The sequence below is a fragment of the Sceloporus undulatus genome, chromosome 6 (genome assembly GCF_019175285.1).
Source record: "Sceloporus undulatus isolate JIND9_A2432 ecotype Alabama chromosome 6, SceUnd_v1.1, whole genome shotgun sequence".
NCBI lineage: Eukaryota > Metazoa > Chordata > Lepidosauria > Squamata > Phrynosomatidae > Sceloporus > Sceloporus undulatus.
Genome location: NC_056527.1, coordinates 43,921,038 through 43,936,482, shown reverse-complemented (window position 1 = coordinate 43,936,482; position 15,445 = coordinate 43,921,038). Strand labels below are relative to the sequence as shown.

At 41.2% G+C, this 15,445-nt stretch overlaps 1 protein-coding gene across 7 annotated transcripts in view; it reads left to right on the top strand.

Moving 5' to 3' along the window:
* Window positions 1–15,445, top strand: part of CPVL (carboxypeptidase vitellogenic like) — a 65,892-nt gene that overhangs the window by 15,352 nt on the left and 35,095 nt on the right. For 3 of the 7 annotated variants that reach the window (XM_042476610.1, XM_042476611.1, XM_042476609.1), the window contains exons 2-4: window positions 5,207–5,415; window positions 8,451–8,569; window positions 11,698–11,812. In XM_042476610.1, the coding sequence (XP_042332544.1) occupies window positions 5,223–5,415; window positions 8,451–8,569; window positions 11,698–11,812 (427 nt within the window). In that variant the 5' untranslated portion in view covers window positions 5,207–5,222. Of the gene's footprint in view, window positions 1–2,441; window positions 2,602–5,206; window positions 5,416–8,450; window positions 8,570–11,697; window positions 11,813–15,445 lie in introns of those variants that run through there. The other 4 variants (XM_042476614.1, XM_042476612.1, XM_042476613.1 and 1 more) reach the window with 3 other exon arrangements.

Sequence of the window (15,445 nt, the reverse complement as noted above, 5' to 3'; positions counted from 1 at the left end):
GCCGCACAGTGACAGAAATTGGGTCCTTTCCCACTCCCCGAACTTCAACTCCCAGCATGCAATGCGGGAAAAGCGAGCATCACGTGACAGATAATGGGATCCTTCCCACTCCCCAGAACTTCAATTCCCAGCAAGCAATGTGGGAAAAGCGAGCCTCACGTGACAGAATTGGGAGTCCTTTCCCACTCCCAGAACTTCAACTCCCAGCATGCAATGCGGGAAAGCAAAACCTCATGTGACAGAGATGGGAGTCCTTTCCCATCCCAAACTTCATTCCCAGCATGCAAGCGGGAAAAGCGAGCCTCACGTGACAGAAATTGGGAGTCCTTTCCCACTCCCAGAACTTTCAACTCCCAGCAGCAATGCAGCGGAAAAGCGAGCCTCACGTGACAAGAAATGGGAGTCCTTTCCCACTCCCAGAACTTCAACTCCCAGCATGCAATGCGGGAAAAGCGAGCCTCACGTGACAGAAATTGGGAGTCCTTTCCCCACTCCCAGAACTTCAACTCCCAGCTGCAATGCGGGAAAAGGGAGCCCACGTGACAGAAAATGGGAGTCCTTTCCCACTCCCAGAACTTCAACTCCCAGCTGCAATGGGAAAAGCGAGCCTCACGTGACAGAAAATGGGAGTCCTTCCCACTCCCAGAACTTCAATTCCCAGCATGCAATGCGGGAAAAGCGCGCTCACATGACAGATATTGGGAGTCCTTTCCCACTCCCAGACTTCAACTCCCACATGCAATGCGGGAAAAGCGAGCCTCACGTGACAGAAATTTGGGAGTCCTTTCCCACTCCCAGAACTTCAACTCCCAGCATGCAATGCGGGAAAAGCGAGCCTCACGTGACAGAATTGGGAGTCCTTTCCATCCCAGAAACTTCAACTCCCAGCATGCAATGCGGGAAAGCGAGCCTCACAGTGACAGAAATTGTGAGTCCTTTCCCACTCCCAGACAATTCAATTCCCAGCATGCAATGCGGAAAAGCGATCTCACATGACAGTATATGGGAGTCCTTACTCACTCCAGAACTTCAACTCCCAGCATGCAATGCGGAAAAGAGAGCTCACGTGACAGAAAATCGGAGTCCTTTCCCACTCCAGAACTTCAATCCAGCATGCAATGCGGGAAAAGCGAGCCTCACAGTGAGAAGATGTCCTCCATTTGATTCATGCTTTAAAACATGCATTTATATTAACATTTTAAAAAAGCCTCAATTTTGCACGTCCTCCATTTTTATAAATGTGTCCTACATTTAAATGTTGCCCTACATTTGTCCCGTTTGGAGCTCTGACTTATGGCAACCCTACAGTGACAGATATTGGGAGTCTTTTCCCACTCCCGAACTTCACTCCCAGCATGCAATGCGGGAAAAGCGAGTCTCACGTGACAGAAAATGGGAGTCCTATCCCACTCCCAGAACTTCAACTCCAGCATGCAATGCGGGGGAAAGTGGAGCTCACGTGACAGAAATTGGGGTCCTTTCCCACTGTCACGTGAGGGTCGCTTTTCCCGCATTGCTTGCTGGAGTTGAGTTCTGGGAGTGGGAAAGGATCCCATTTTCTGTCACGGAGGCTCGCTTTTCCGCAATGCATTGCTGGGAGTTGAAGTTCTGGGAGTGGGAAAGGCTCCCATTTCTGTCACGTGAGGCTCCTTTTCCCTCGGTGCATGCCGGGAATTTAAGTTCTGGGAGTGGGGAAAGGACTCCCATTTTCTGTCACGTGAGGTTGGCTTTTTCCGCATTGCATGCTGGGAATTGCAGTTCTGGGAGTGGGAAAGGACTCCCAATATCTGTCACGTGGGCGCGCTTTTCCCGCATGCTTGCTGGGAGTTGAAGTTCTGGGAGTGGGAAAGGACTCCCATTTTCTGTCACGTGAGGCTGGCTTTTCCCTCGGGCATTCTGGGAGTTGAAGTTCTGGGAGTGGGAAAGGACTCCCATTTTCTGTCACGTGAGGCTCGCTTTTCCCTCGGTGCATTTGGGGTTGAGTTCTGGGAGTGGGAAAGGACTCCCATTTCTGTCACGTGAGGCTCGCTTTTCCCTCGGTGCATGCTGGGAGTTGAAGTTCTGGGAGTGGAAAAGGACTCCCATTTTCTGTCCCGTGAGGCTGGCTTTTCCTGCATTGCATGCTGGGAATTGCAGTTCTGGGAGTGGGAAAGACTCCCATCTTGTCACGTGGGCGCTCTTTCCCGCAAGCTTGCTGGGAGTTGAAGTTCTGGGAGTGGGAAAGGACTCCCATTTTTCTGTCACGTGAGGCTGGCTTTTCCGCATTGCTTCGGGAGTTGAAGTTCTGGGAGTGGAAAAGAACTCCCATTTTCTCTCACATGTAGTCTGCCATTTCACGCTGGTGGGCGGGCTTTCCTGCCCCTGGGGGGCGTTCCCGGTCCCGTCCCGCCCCCGCCCCGCCCCGCGCCCTGGTGCCCAACTCTGAGCTCCAGGGCTGCTGCCTGCCTTCTAAAGAGTGCTGTGCAGTGCAGTAGTTTGGAGCAAGCAGCAGGACGACTGAAACCAGCAGGGGCGGGGTCTGTGCACTGCCCTGCCTCTATTGGCCAGCCATCTGCTTCCTTATTTGGGTAACAATCCATGCAGGGAGGAATTTACATTCAGGCGAGCTGCTCCCCTTTCTCTTTCCCCTCCTTCTTCTTCTTATATTGTTTGTTTTTTTCCTCCTCCTCTTCCCCTCCTCTTCCTCCTCTCTTTTTCCTTCCTTTCTTCCCCCTCCTCATCTTCTTTTTCTTCCCTCTCCTAGCCCCCCCCTCTTATTCTCAGGGGTCCAGGGCTTCTCAAGGCTTTGCCCCCATTAGAATAGAAAAAGCTTTGGATCTGTCCCATAAACCCTCCTAAGTTGAGACATACCTGGGAAAAAGGGGGTGAGGGGTTTGGGGGGGGGTTGGAGGGGCAAGGAAAAGGAGGAAGGGGGGGAATTGCTAAGAAGGGCTTGGGAGTGGGAAATGTAGTTTCAATGGCACAAGGGTCTGCCTGTGATCTTGCAAATGCTATGCCTGCTTGGGAGTGGGAAATGTAGTTTTCCATGGCACAAGGTCTGCCTGTGATCTTGCAAATGCTTGCCTGCTTGGGATGGAATGTAGTTTGCAATGGCATAAGGGTCTGCCTGTGATTTGCAAATGCTATGCCTGCTTGGGAGTGGGAAATGTACTTGTAGAATTGGGGGGGGGGGGTGTTTGGCCAGAAAGAGAAGTACATTTCAGCCTTCTGTCTAGGAATAATGCCAAAATGTCCTCCATTTTGAGCATGCCTAAGAAACATGCATTTATATTAACATTTAAAAAAAATTATCAAATTTTTCATGTGTCCTCCATTTTTAAAACGTGTCCTACATTTGAAAATGTGGCCCTACATTTGTCCTACATTTGTCCCAGTTTGGAGGTCCTGCCTTATGGCAACCCTACTTACACTCCAAGCACCTGCTTCCTCAGGCACTTGCTGACTCATGTTCTGGACAGACCTGTTACATGAACACACCTGCCATTTTCCTACAAAATGGGTATAAATGAGACCGGTTGCTGGCACAACATTCCCCCCTTGCACTGTTTATGAGGAACGTGGGTTGTTCTGCAGCCATTTTTCCTACCAGAGTTGCTGTGGTTGGCTTGGACTCACCTGCTTAGTTCACTGATGGCTGCCCAATTTCCATGTTTAAACCTTGTATGTAGTTGGATTTATTTTTCAAATAAACCACAATGTAACCTCAAAATCAATAAAAAAATCAGCCACTGAATAATCATCAGACTGAGCCGCTGTAGTTTAGAAGCTGGGTGGGAAGCAATAACTTAAAATGAACCACATAATTACAGCTGCTGCTCCAGTCTGACCACTTGTGTGCACTCCAACGGAAAGAATGGTTGAAATTTTATTTGGCTTTGCCACCTTCAGTTTGGGCAGCTACTGAGAAAGTACAGTTCTAGTTCTGGCTGGCTGGAGCCCTAAATCTGTCCCTACTGTAATGCTTGTGTTACCTGTCATGTGAGACGCAACCTTGCCTTCTCGTTGTTGCAATATTAAATTGTATTGACTTTAGGGAAACAGGCAAGTTCTCCTCTTCACATTAAAAAGCAGCATTGAACTGTCTGCTTCGTTGAACAAAATAAACATGCAAACTATGCATGGCTTTCCTCAGTGATTTTTCCCTCAGAAAACCTTCAGAGGTCATCCTGTTCAAAGCAAAGATGTATGACTGACAGTAAGCTTGTTTTATATAGATCTGTAATACCACAAAATCAATGTAGAATTATTCCAAATAAAACCCCAGTCTGCTGTTGCAAGGAAAACCAGTTCCTTTGCTGCATGAATTCTGTGTATTCTTGGAATTGCCATTGATCAACTTTAGTCTCTGGCCACATCCCTGCTTATTGGAGAACGCTGGAAAAAAAAGTAATTCTTCTTCTATGTCTAACTGAAAAGTTTTTTCCATTATATATGTAGATCTATGTTTATCAATTTATTTTATTTTCTAAGCCTCTTTAGAAATAACCAAGGCACCCTCAGAAATGCTTCCACTATGGCAACATCTGCAGTGCAGAAATAATCCAGTTTGACACAACTTTAACTGCCATGGCTCAATGCTATGTAATTCTGGAAATTGTAGTTGTTGTGGCACCAGAGCTTTCTGACAGAGAAGGCTAAATATCTCAAAAAACTACAGTTCCCAGAATTCCATAGCATTGAGCCAGGACAGTTAAAGTGGTGTTAAACTGGATTATTTGTGCAGTGCGGATGCAGTCTGTGTTTTCCACACAATTGGAAACACTAAACAATTATGTATTATATTTCCACCTGTCAGTTTTTAAAAGTGAATTGAGAAATACAGTAGAAGTCAGCCACTGCAGCTTACAAAGAACTGATGAACAATCTTGTCCAAAGTTAAACCAGGCAGGTCCACCTCCATCAGGGCTAGCCTGAAGAAGAAGAGCCCTCCCTCCGGTCCATCTGCCTTGGTCCAGGCCTCAGAGGGAGAGAAGAATGCTGGATCTGATCCTCTTCCCCCCCTCACCATTCCCTTCTCCTTTTGTGTCATGTCTTTTTAGATTGTAAGCCTGAGGGCAGGGAACTGGATTCCCAGTGATTGAGCGGCATATAAATAAATCCTATTATTATTATTATTATTATTATTATTATTATTAACTAATGTTTTCAGACTTTTCAAAGGCAATCCCACATGTAACAGTGCAATATTCCTTTTATTTCCCTCAAGGTAGCTGGATGAAAAGATGTGCAGGATAACAACAGTTTTGCTGGCATTGCTGAATCTGAGCTTGATGTTAGAACTAGGCAGCACCCATAAGCGATGGAGTGTGTTCCGAAGCATTTTCAAAATAATAAAGTACACTAAAGCATCAGGAGGAGATCCTGGACAACCCCTGTTTCTAACACCTTACATCAAAAGTGGCAGAGCTGAGGAAGGTAAAATTAGTTCTATAAACCTAGAGATCAGTAAACTGGAAGCATACAAGGAAATCAAATAATATTTGCAATGTTTCCATGACATCATCTGAGTGACAAGACAGTGACAAGACTAGTAGACCATCAAATTCCTTTTGACTAGATGTTTGTTTGTATGGAGAAACTGGAATTTTTAATTTGTCTCCTTTCTACCATTGACTTACAGACTTAAGAAATCAGATAGTTCTCCAAGATTTCCTGCACAGGCTTTTTCTACATGCCCCTTATCTTTTTCTAATGTGCTAATTCCTTTGAGCAAGTAATCTATCTTTCCCCCCATTTGTATTTTGATTTTATTAACACAAATAAAAATATACTCTTAATATTTTAAAACATTAATATCAACAAGAAAAAAACCCATAAAAACCAACATAGGACAAACATATAATTTAAAAGTTCCCTTCTTTTCAGTGTTAGTCCTTATTTTCTATTTTGCTTGTTATCTTAGCTTTCAAAACTAATATTAATGCATTTCTTTACCCCTTTAACAAACACTTTTTTGTTAGCTCCTCAAATTCGTTTTTGTTTAGGAATTCTTATTATGTCCAAAGTTGTCTTATTAATCTAGATCATATGTATAATGATTTTCTAAGAAAGTAAACAAATAGATAAACATAAATAAGTAAAATTGAAAAAATAAAGCCATTCAACTTAAAGATCACTCCTATATCAATATTTTAAATCTTTAACCTGGCAGATAACCCCACTTCTTTTCCCAAGTCTTTAATACACATCTACCATCTTTGCGCAAGGAGCCTAGCAATAATCTTTGCTTTCAGCGGAAGGTAGGAAATGCCTTCTCTTTAGAATCATAGAATTGTAGAGTTGGAAGAGACTACAAGGGCCATCCAGTCCAACCCCCTGCCATGCAGGAACTCTCAGTCAAAGCATCCCTGACAGATGGCCATCCAGCCTCTGCTTAAATGCCTCCAAAGAAGGAGACTCCACTACATTCTGAGGGAGTGTGTTCCACTGTCGAACAGCCCTTACTGTCAGGAAGTTCCTCCTAATGTTGAGATGGAATCTCTTTTCCTGCAGCTTGCATCTATTGCTCCGGGTCTTAGTCTCTGGAGTAGTAGAAAACAAGCTTGCTCCCTCCTCAATGTGACATCCCTTCAAATATTTAAACAGGGCTATCATATCACCTCTTCATCTTATTTTCTCCAGGCTAAACATTCCCAGCTCCCTAAGTCGTTCCTCATAGGACATGGTTTCCAGACCCTTCACCATTTTAGTCGCCCTCCTTTGGACACGCTCATCTGTCTTTGTGTTAGCTCTGAGATTAATGCAAAACATAACATACCCACTTACTTTGTTTCAGGTTTAGTACAGTCGGCACTCCGCATCCATGGATTCTTTATCCACGGGCTCAATCATCCATGGTTTGAAAATATTTTAAAATATACAAATTCCCAAAAGCAAAGCTTTATTTTACCATTTTATATAAAGGACACTATGGTGCTTTCTGCACCGGCATTTGGGACGTCCGGAGGACGTCCTATTTTAAAAAGGGGGCGTCTCTTTTAGACGCCCCTGGGCCTAGTACGGACTCCGTCCGTACAAGATGGCGCCAGCCCTTCTACATGGCCGGCGCCATCTTTGCGTATCGGACGCTGAGCGTCCGTACGCGTCGCGTCCTTTGTGATGTAGCGAGTGCGCCCCTGGAGCCTCGCTACGTCGCAAACGCGACTTGAAAAGAAGCTCCATTTTGGAGCTTCTTTTTCAGTCCGCAGGGGAGCCGCGCCGTATGGAGGCTCCGGCTCCCCCACGGACTAGCCGGCGGCGGCGGCAGACCGCCGATTTTACTACACCATTGAAGTGTGAATGTGTTATATCTCATGGGAAAGGGAATGAACCTTCCTGTACTTTCTTCTTAATTTTAAGTCGGCCTGTATTTTCCTCTTTTAGTTTTTAGTCACTGCACAAGAATACTTGCTTGTTGCAGAAGTATCACCAAGGTTGGTGTCACCTGGTGCAGTAACTCATGGTGTCACTCCCCCCCTTGACCACCTCCCATGCCACACCATACAGAATCCTTAGTAATGTTTCTTGTACTAATGTTACTCATAAATTGTAATTCCCCTATATCACTGAATGTAATGGTAATACAGTTCGCTCTTCATATCCATGGATAATCTGTTTCGGGACCCCCAGACAGACAAGAAAAACTATGGGACCTTGAGTCTCATTGTCCTCAATCGCAGGCATGATGTGCATCAGTGCATGCAGCCGCTAATGTGGCTGCATGCATGCACCCCTATTGAAAACAGTGTGGCTTACCATCTGTGGATGCTTAAATCTGAGGATGGCAAGCCCATGGATATCAAGAGTCCACTGTAGTTGTGACATAAACCACTAGCAAAATTAAAAATATACTTTTAAATCACAGTATCAAGCGCAGAGCCTAGATGTATTTACATGTACATAGTTTAATGTGGTTAAAATGAAAATTTGGTATGATGGGATGTTTTTAAAGAAAATTTAAAATGAATAACTATTTTTTTAAAAAATTAAATAATTATTTTTTAAAAAAACTAAATATATTTTAAATTTTTTTTAAAAAAACCCTGAGGCTTCTCCTTTCTCCTCTCGCAGAGCTTTGACCCACTCACACCATCTCTTCAATGTTGTACAGAGATGCAGGAGAATGATGTTTAGGGAGCATTGGTGTCACCCCCCCCCCCGGCTTGGGGTGTCACTTGCTGCACTCCGCACTCCATGCACACCCTAATGATGTCCTTGGCTTGTTGGTTTCAGTCTTGGTGGAAGCTGAACATTACTCATTTTTGAACAAGTTACTTTTTTAGTTACTTTACAAAAGTAACAAAACAAGTAAGCACTTTGAAATGTTAATTGCATGAAGAAAAAGCTATGCATGTACCTGTATTTGAAAATTATTTTATTTGAGCTATAATGAGAGTTACACATCTTGCATGTATCTTTACTCTTGGACACTTCTTAAACATTGTTCTTTTCCCTCTGCTTGACATTAACAGGAAGGCAGTTAAGCCTGGTGGGCCCCCTGCCAGGAGCAAATGTGAAGAGCTATTCAGGGTACTTGACAGTCAACAAGACTCACAACAGCAACCTTTTCTTTTGGTTTTTCCCTGCTCAGGTGGGTTTGATTTCAGCTTTGAAAAGACCATTGGGAAATAACCTCCCATTTTGTGATGGTATTTTGGTAAGGACATTGAAATTTTTGTGAACTTTATATGTATGTTTGATTATGTGCTCCTTGCATTCATAGTCTTATTGAATGGAGTGCTGTTCTGTTGCTTTTGGTGTTAGCTATTTAATTAATTAATTAATTAATTAATTAAGTGCCTGTGTGTATGTGTGTAAATATACATTTGTGATATATGGGTTATATCTTTAGCTACTGATATCCTGCTGACATTGTGGCATAGTGGCTAGACCATTGGATTACAACTCTGGAAACCAGAGTTCAATTTCCAGTTCAGCCATGAAACCCACTGGGTGACCTTGGGCAAGTCACATGTTTTCAGCCCCAGGGGAAGGCAATGGCAAACTTCCTCTGTACAAATCTTGCCAAGAAAACCCCATGATAGGTTCACCTTAGGGTTGCTATAAGTCGAAAGCAACAGAACTACTATCCTGCTGCCCACATCATCTTTTCTTCTGGGGGCTGCCAAGCGAGAGGCAACATAAGAATCCTTGTATAATCAAGAGATGTGAGAAAGGAACAGGGAATCATATTTATTGTGTTTAGTCAGTGTTTGCAGAATAATGATTCAGGTAAGTTGCAGGCAGGCAGCAATACACTACGACATTCTTCTGGTACTGTACAAGGTGATGAAGCAGAAAAGAAGACTTTTCTATTTACTTTTGGTACACTTTCTATCTAATAAAATCTCTGCCTGTGTTTTTGAAAGTGCTAGGAAGTATATGGGTCATTCACACAGTGGACTTGTGGATTCTGTAATTTTCAAAGGGCATGTGCTAAAATGGTGTCCCATTTGTACAGGCCAGAATGCTAAATTGATACAAGGGTACAAATACGCTTGGACACCATTAATGATTACCACCTTAAGGCTTATGTGTGAAGAAGATAAAATAGTTTAGGTTAAAGTTTCAGCCTTGTCATTTTGAAGGATGAAGTAAATTGAAGTTCTGCTTTTAGTGGAAACATGTCAGTTCCAAATGCAGTATAAGAGAGTGTGGGCTGAAGAGTGTTTTTCAAAATGTTCTTTAAACCTTTAACATACTAACTGTTGCCAAGATAAGAGTTAGTCAGAAACATGTAATATAACTCAGAGATACAGGCTGCAATTATCTAATGGATGACCCTGAGTTTGCTTCTTGTTCTTTTCTAAATGATTTGGTTGATCTTGTCTGTGCCCTTCATTTAACAGCACTGTTTACCAGAATAATCACCGAGGAGACAAAATGTTGCCATGACATATAAGTACAAAAAGGGGGTATCATCACCGGAAAAGGCCTTGAATGCTTCTGATTCATTCCAGCTTTCCTTTTTGTAAAATTAAATGTAGTAGCTGCAGTGTGTTTTTCTTTTCAGTTGTGTCAACAGGCTTTAGTCTGCATATTGGCAAGTTACACTGGGGAAATAGTTAATAGTCTAAAGAACTGAAAGTCTAGAATCACCTTTATCCATTATTATTATCCTACCTTTTCAACAATACTGGGATTAAAGGCAGCTTAACAAAAAATAAAACAAATAAAGATTAATATACTGTACTATATATAAATAAGACTTCCATAAAACATATACAAGTTAACTTTAAAATACAAGGGAACAATTTATAGTCTTAAAACCATTAAACATTTGTTAGAAAACAAGATAAAAATCAACAAACAGCACACTGCTAAAACCCATTAAATTTAATTCCTAAAACCCTGTTGGAACAAGAATAAGGAGGAGGAGAAAGGCTTTCACTTGCTGGCGAGAAGACAGTAAAAGAGAGACATCCTAGCTTTCCAAAGCCTGGGAACAGCCACTGCGAAGGCCTAGACTTGAGCATATACAGCTTTATGTGGCTTAAGGCCAGCCACAATTTTGAATTGTTCCTGGAAATAACCATTGGAGCGGTTGCAACAAGGGAGTTGTATGCTTATTAGTTTTTATTAATTTCAGTGTGAGGTTACTTTTGCCTTGGGAACCAGTTGTTATCATGAGAGTGTGGACTGGGTAGTTACTAATGAAAATATTTCAAGACTTACGAGGGCAAGGAAAAAGGAAGGAGAACGACTCTGGGACAAACAAGAAAAAAAACATCCGTAGCATGGTTATTGTCATCAGCAAATGCAGTCAATAAATGTAATGCACATTAAGATGGCTTGGGAGAGTTTTTCTTTTTAAACATAGAGTTATGGTTTCCCACTGGCAAATGTTTATTCCAGGCTTGGAAATATCACCTTTTTTTTACTACAACATGCAAAATGGTTGCTGGGCTTCTAGCAGTTGTAGTCCCAAAAGTAACTTCTCCAAGTTCTCTCTGTGTTCTTGTTAACAATCAGATAATTATTTGTAGAGACATGCTATAACTGGATTGGCTACAATTCTTAAAGAGGTATCTGAGCTGGGATGCACTGTATAGTGCCTGCTGGCTGCCTAATAGTTTTGTCCTCTTATCCCTTCTTTTCCACTATTTCCTTTGGGATTACTGATCCTGATCAAGGAATCATGATCTTGTTTACCCTGCATAAGCTATAATATAGTAAACACTTTTGCATATTTGGAAGTAGAGAAGGGTATGATCTAAATTAGGGAATATATATACTTTTAGGCTGATCTTCTCAGTAATTCTTGTTAGAATATTTTTGTTGTGATTAGTTAGAATTTAGTTTGGATTACTTAGGTCCAAAACACACTGCGAAAATAATCCAGTTTGAGACCGCTTTAACTGTCCTGGCTCAATGCTAGGGAATTCCAGGAACTGTAGTTTTGTGAGACATTTAGCCTTCTCTGTCAGAGAACACTGGTGCCACAATAAACTACAATTCCCAGGATTCCCTAGCACTGAGCCAGTATAATAGACTTAGGAAACCTGGCCTGTTTGTGCACCTGTGGCTACTCTTGCAGCCACAAAGGTATTAAATATCAATTCTAAATGCTACATGTGTTAGGCTGAGAATTATTAGCTAGCAAGCACCCATCTTGAGTTTGACCATGGATCATATGGAAAGGTATCATTTTGAATAAGACAGTAAAGTGGCACTTAGTATTCATAGGAATGTTTTCAAGTTTTATTGTCTTGATTTCAGGTACAGCCAGAGAATGCCCCTGTCCTACTTTGGCTCCAAGGTGGACCTGGAGGGACATCCATGTTTGGCCTCTTTGTTGAGCATGGGCCATATCTTGTCTACAAGAATCTCACATGCAAGTATTTGTAGTAGGAATATTTGATATTTATATTAAGCAGAGTGCAGAAGGGCTAGTGCAGTCAGAGCTTATGGTAGAAACAGGAGAAATTACTCAGCATGCTCTTGTAAAGTAAAACAAGAAAAATTTACATTGATCGTCTCAGGAAATCTGTCTCAGGCAAAAGAAATTGATCTAAACTTGGTTAGAAGAGCCCCCAAAAGCTAGTTTTCATGTGGAGTAAGCTGGAATCCATTATGGGGTTAGAAAATACTGTTTCTTGTAACATAATGAATATTAGACGCAGTGCAGTACTTAGGGATGAGCAAAGTCAGGGGCAGTTTTGCTGCTCAGAACACCACCTCTTAAAATGGAATCCAGAAGTAACTGGAAAGTCCATTTTTGGTCTCATAAAGAACCTTTTGGGGAGTAAGACAAGAAGAAGTTGTGAGTATTCTTGTGACTTGTTTTAAAAGAGAGTCATCTCTTCTGACAGTTGCATGGAAATGAGCATGAGGCCCAAATATACTCTGGGCCTCACGCTACTACCCGCAGCTTTACCTGCTTACCTGGGAGTAATACGCATTGAACTGTAAGCAATATTCTTCTACGTTCAAAGGGTGAACAATATATTTGAATATTATAGCTTTCAATTAGTTATATTGAAAATACCCACATATTTAACTGTAAGTTGACATCATGTATAAACTCAAGGGCAGATTTTGGGGCCAAAATAGGATTTGATATGGCCCATGGCTAATATGAGGGGCATGTTAGGGGCATGAAACAAGAATCTAAAGAATGAAACAAAAGAAAACAATGCCAAAGAGTTTACAGAATTTCAGTTTGTGCTCACTCTAAAGGCTGGATGGATGAGAGAGGATCACTGCTCAAAACAGATTGCACACTTGCCTTTCACCAGAGAAGGCTCAATTTGTAAATAAGAGTTAAAGTACAGTACTTACATTGAACCATGGATAAGTTGACTCAGTTTTTTTTTCGATTAATGTTGACTAAATCGCTATGCATGAATGCATATATTAATTCTTGCAATGTTAGTCAAGTAATTTTAAAAACAAGTAGCAGAAAGAAGTATTAGTAATACATCTTTCTGTTAAGTGCATCTGTGAAAAGAATAACTTACAGTGTGCTTCCAAGGAGGCCTAGGCAAATAAATAAATAAATACAAAGGAGGGGGTGATGCTGACTATTGAAAAAAGATGTGCATAGTATAAAGTTGCCCTTGATGACATAATGGCCATAAATAACTTTTAAATTTTGAAGTATGTCAGATTTGTTATACTAGGGTCTAGGCAATTTCTACTTATCAGTTTATCAACACAAATTATATGTAATGCTTTTAAAAACAAATTCACTAGAATGTTTAGTGTTAACTGTTTCGGAAATTTGTGTTTTTTTTCTTATTTTTGCGGGGCCTTAGAAAAAAAATTAGAGAGCAGTGTGATGTTACACTTAATACCCTAAAACGTAGTAACCTTATTGTATACCTTGAAATACGGAACCCAAATGCCTGGACATTTTTCATGTTATGACAACATGTTGCATCTTCTTGGGATGCAGCATTATCAAGAAGTTAATAGGCTAAAAGAGGGTAGCATGTTGGCAATGGAAGTCTAATCTGACAATCCATTTTAATAACTTCTTAATCACCAGATACTGTACATAAATGTTAAAAAGGAAAGTACTAGTAATAATGGGAAAACAACTAATAATAATGCTATATAGAAAAACTAGTTTCTTACACGAAACCCCCTATGAACTTGTGTGCAGGACACTACTTTTGGCACAGAAAAACTACAGTATGTTGGCTAAAGCGTACCTAAGAAACTTGAACTAAAAACAGATTACCCCTGACTTTAGCAGGTCGGTCTGGCTTCTTTTTGGACCGATACAGATTCTTTGATTTTACAAATTGGCCACCAGGTAATGTGCCATGAAACCCCCATGATAGGTTTGCCTTCGCCCATAAGTTGGAAGTGACTTGAAGGCACACGACACATCACACATCACACACACACACACACTGCTGATTATGCAAGATGTAAAACCTACTCGGATTTTTTAATCATTATACTGTATTGATTGGGCAAGGGGTGTAAACTTATTTGTATTGTAAATTTCATTTTAATAGTGTCTGAAGAAAAATTTCCTTGGACATCTAAGTTTTCCATGCTCTACATTGACAACCCGGTATGTTAAAAATGAATCAGTGGGATAGGCAGGTTTCTCCAAAACGTTGAAACTGAGTTTGGAAATAGTCACTTTATAAGCTTTAAAAATGCTTTTGTGTTAATAAAACTTTGGGCTTCCTGTATTGTAGCATATCACTGGCAAAAGTAGATAATTAGGTTGACATTAGGCTTGTTTCTAATTGTAGTGAATGGAAAGTCATGAGCCACATTCTGATAAGTGTAGGCAAAGTGTGGCCTATGAATGTTTGCAGTCCTCCAGTGAACCAGAGTGGCCCAACCTCTGAAAAACTTCACCTCAGAAAGCTGTTAGGAAGAAAATAAACTTATTTGAAATGTGCTGGAGAAGATTCTACAGATACTGTGGACTGTAAAAATATAATAAATGAGTCCTAGAGCAAATCAAGCCAACTTCATGAAAAGTCATGACATAGTAGAAAAGACAATTATACTTGGTAAGGTAGAGGTCAGTAGGAAAAGAGACAGATCACATTCCAGCTGGATAGAATCAACCAAGGAAGCCACAGCCTGGAGTGCACGCCCTGTATAGGAATGCTTATGATAGGGTGATTTGAGGGTCCTCATTCATAGGGTCACCATAAATCAAAGACAGATTTATTAGTTGAATATGTTATCAGTAACAGTTAATAAATAATCTTTGTGGGGTTGATATAGAGTTTTTCCATTACAAGTTATTTGATAATACAATAATAAATAAATAATAAAAGAAGAGAGGAGAAAATGCATTTCCCCCTTGAGAACATGGTCTCACGCTCAACAAGAGAGCTCTCAGCTTTTTTTTTTTTTTTTTGGAAATAGGAATAAAAATCCTTATTTTGTAAGGGTAGGAAAACTGCAGAACCAGACAGTTGCAATAATTAATATAAGAAGGTGTACTTGCTTGGTACTACTGTAATTATCTTTATGGGAAAAAGTACATGCTGCACACAGTACAATTTTGAAGCTCCGTATGCACTTAAAACACAGGGTGACAGCTCACTAGATTTTTTGGCATGCTTTTATCTCTAGTTATTTTAAACCAGGAATGTCCCGCAAGAGTGGATTGTTTTCAGACGTGTCACATGACTTGGACATTAATGTGACATTAACCTGTACAGAAAGCTGCAAAATCCCGAAGTTAAAAGTGGCGCAATATTGCGGCTTTCTTCACAGGTTAAGTGGGTTAATATTAAAATTGACCAACATGTCTGAAAACAATCCACTCTTGCTGGATATTCCCAGGATTTAAACCCCGTTTACCATGGGATTTGGGCACTTTGTCTTCCATGTGATAAACTCTCTGAGAGCAGGGTTTGAATTCCTGCCAGCCCATAAAAATCCACAGGGTGATTTTGGGTGAATCATACACCTCAGCCTCAGAAATCCCATGATAGGTTCACCTTAGGGTTGCTAACTCCATGACTCCTAGGCAACAACAACA